Source organism: Halictus rubicundus, unplaced genomic scaffold (assembly GCF_050948215.1).
Source record: "Halictus rubicundus isolate RS-2024b unplaced genomic scaffold, iyHalRubi1_principal scaffold0104, whole genome shotgun sequence".
NCBI classification, from domain to species: Eukaryota; Metazoa; Arthropoda; class Insecta; order Hymenoptera; family Halictidae; genus Halictus; species Halictus rubicundus.
The window spans coordinates 328,254-331,387 of NW_027488645.1; the positions used below are offsets into that span (position 1 = coordinate 328,254).

Consider the following 3,134-nt stretch of genomic DNA (forward strand, 5'->3'; position numbering starts at 1 on the left):
GAGCTTGACCGTCGCATTAATGCCCGGGTGTGACAAACCATGTATTTGGTCAAAGACTGCACGTCGGAAAGGGAGAGTAATATATGGCCTTATATTTTCTAAAGATGTATCGCAGTACAATTCGGCAGGTGAACCGGTCAATGATATTTTACGCAAGTGCAACCCTGACGTACTATTTATTAATTGCTGTAATTCTTGGTCGTGGGCTTGCGATTCTGCTAATGCCTCAAAATTAATAAACGAAGACACTGCGTTAATTCTAGACAACGCGTCAGCCACCACGTTTTCTTTTCCGGAAATATGAATAATATCGGTTGTAAATTGTGCAATGTAGTCTAAGTAACGGAATTGACGCGGGGAACATTTGTCTGGTTTTTGTCGGAATGCAAAAGTTATAGGTTTGTGATCTGTGAAAATACTGAAATGTCTGCCTTCTACCATATGTCTGAAATGCTTGATTGCCAAATAGATTGATAATAATTCACGGTCGTATGCAGAATATTTTTGCTCGGCAGTTCCTAATTTCTTGGAGAAGAATGCAAGTGGTTGCCACGTATTGTTGACATGCTGTTGTAACACAGCTCCCACGGTAAAATCAGAGGCATCGCAGGTAATGGCCAGAGTGGCATTGACCTCAGGGTGTGCAAGAAGGGTCGCACCTGCCAGAGCATCCTTGCAGGCAACGAAGGCCTGTTGCGCCTCAGGTGTCCAGGTCAGTGGAGCCTTGCCTTTTACGTTGCCCGCTAACAGGTTGTTTAGGGGTGCTTGGCTGATAGCGGCGTTAGAAATAAAACGACGATAGAAATTTAACATGCCTAGAAACTGTCGTAGGTCTTTTGCAGTTTTCGGTAACGGGTAATTTGTAATTGCCTCTACCTTATCAGGCAAAGGTTGTGTGCCTTGGCTATTTACACGGTAACCTAAAAATTTTACCTCTCCTTTTCCGAACGTACATTTATTGGGGTTAATGATTATGCCGTATTCCTTTAATTTGCCAAACAGAAGTTTCAAATGATGGAGGTGCTCGGCCGGAGATTCTGACGCTACTAAAATATCGTCTATATAAGCATAACAAAAATCGAATTCGCGTAAAACTTCATCTATAAATCTTTGAAAAGTTTGTGCTGCGTTACGTAAGCCAAATGACATAAAGGGGAATTCGAAGAGTCCAAACGGGGTAGCTATTGCGGTTTTCTTGACATCTTCAGGAGCGACGGGAATCTGATTATAAGCGCGGACCAGGTCTATGGTGGAAAATATTTGTTTACCAGATAACTGCTGTGCGAAATCTTCTATGTGACGTACGGGGTAACGGTCCGGTAATGAGCGTGCATTTAATGCTCGGTAATCGCCACAGGGTCTCCAAGCCTCACCATCTTTCTTCAGCACCATGTGGAGCGGCGATGACCATGGGCTCTTCGACGGTCGCGCAATGCCCATATGCATCATTAATTTAAATTCTTCCTTAGCTGCCCTGAGCCGGTCCGGGGCAAGCCGCCGTGGCTTGCAGGATACGGGTGGTCCAGGGGTGGTTTGTATGTGGTGAACGGTATGATGCGTCGTTTCGCACGGCACTCCGCAAGGCCGGGTGAGCTCTGGCATCGTAGCCAGAAGCTCATGATATTCCGTATTTCCGAAGACTGTCTTTATTGAGGATATCTCCTCATCGGAATATTTTCCCCGAACCTTAACCGACGTTGTTCTGTCGACCAGGCAGCGGTTACGTATGTCGACCAGCAAATCGAAATAATTAAGAAAGTCGACTCCGATTATTGGTTTCGACACGTCTGCCACTACGAACCGCCAAATAAAATCGCGCCGGAGACCCAAACGTAAATTTAATGTTACGGTGCCGTAGGTGTAAATGATGCTTCCGTTTGCCGCCGTCAGTTCGTAGCTCGACCTTTCTCGCGGGCCGTGCAATAGTTTGCGCGGGTACACGCAAAGATTGGCGCCCGTGTCTATTAAAAATTGTACCTTGGTATGGTAATCGGTAACAAATAGACGGCGGGATGGGGGAAAAGGGTCGCTGGCCGCCATCAACGTCCTCCCTGGTCGTTTCCCGCGGCAGAACCGCTGAAGTTGCATGGCGACACGCATTTATGTGCATTCCCTCCATAACGCCAATGGTACCAACACTTTCCGTTGTAATCAGGAGGTGCCTGATACTCGTTGTGTCTGCGACTCCCTCGATCGCGTGAACCCGATGGCGAACGGTTCCGGGAATTCGATCGGCGGTGGTAAAAGGGTCTGCTTTGTCGTCCTCTATCCTGATAAATCAGCTCCTTCAGTTCCGAAATCTCTTGGCGTAAGGACAACGTCATCTGTGCCATCCTTGCATTCAATAATAACTCCGTATCCGGATTAACCGGTGTTACCGCACCGTGAGACGAGGGACCCGGATGGCCAGTATCGCAAATATGCGCTCGCGGTGTCGTCGTGTCCGCTATGGCGTCCGCTAAATCGGCGACCTTGTTTAGTTCGGTGTCCTTTTGTGTAGCCAATATTACCTGCATATTGGTAGGCAACCGACTCACCCAAAGTGTGCGCAGTACGGAATCCGGCGCGGTCGTACCTGCCAACCCCCGCAGGTGTCGCAAGAATTGCGACGGCTTGCGATCCCCGATCTCTTCGCGTTCAAGGAGCCGTCTCGTCTTTTGGTCTTGTGACACGCCGATCCGACGAATCAATTCCTCCTTTAATTTTGAGAAAGGGGTCGTTGGGGGAGGGTTGATGATGATATCCCTCACTTCTGTAGCGTACTGGGGGGTCAGTGCCCCTAAAACGTAACCGAATTTCGTAGCTTCGGTGGTTATTCCGGACGCCTCAAAACTTCTCTCGACCATCGAGAACCACATTTCCGGATCGCCTGGACAAAACTCGGGTATTCTCACGCCCACTTTCGCTATCGCTGGCGCGGTCGTTTTCATAATTGAGGTTTATTTCGATATAAAGTCACTAAACTATGTCTATTATAACACGAGGCGTTACACACACAAATAGGTCTATGGAAAACAAAAAAAAATGTTAAGTCACTTAAATGTTACTATGTACACTTACACCACCAAAGTCTAAAGTTATTGTTATTATTAAGCACACTGACACTGAAATACATAAACCGCACAAATCGATCA

The 3,134-nt window shown here is 47.2% G+C and overlaps 1 protein-coding gene across 1 annotated transcript; it reads right to left on the bottom strand.

Moving 5' to 3' along the window:
* Nucleotides 1-2,039: 2,039 nt before the first annotated feature.
* Nucleotides 2,040-2,930, bottom strand: LOC143363722 (uncharacterized). The gene has a single exon (XM_076804268.1). The coding sequence runs from the start codon at nt 2,928-2,930 to the stop codon at nt 2,040-2,042; it is 891 nt and encodes a 296-aa protein (XP_076660383.1).
* Between the last annotated feature and the right edge of the window lie 204 nt (nt 2,931-3,134).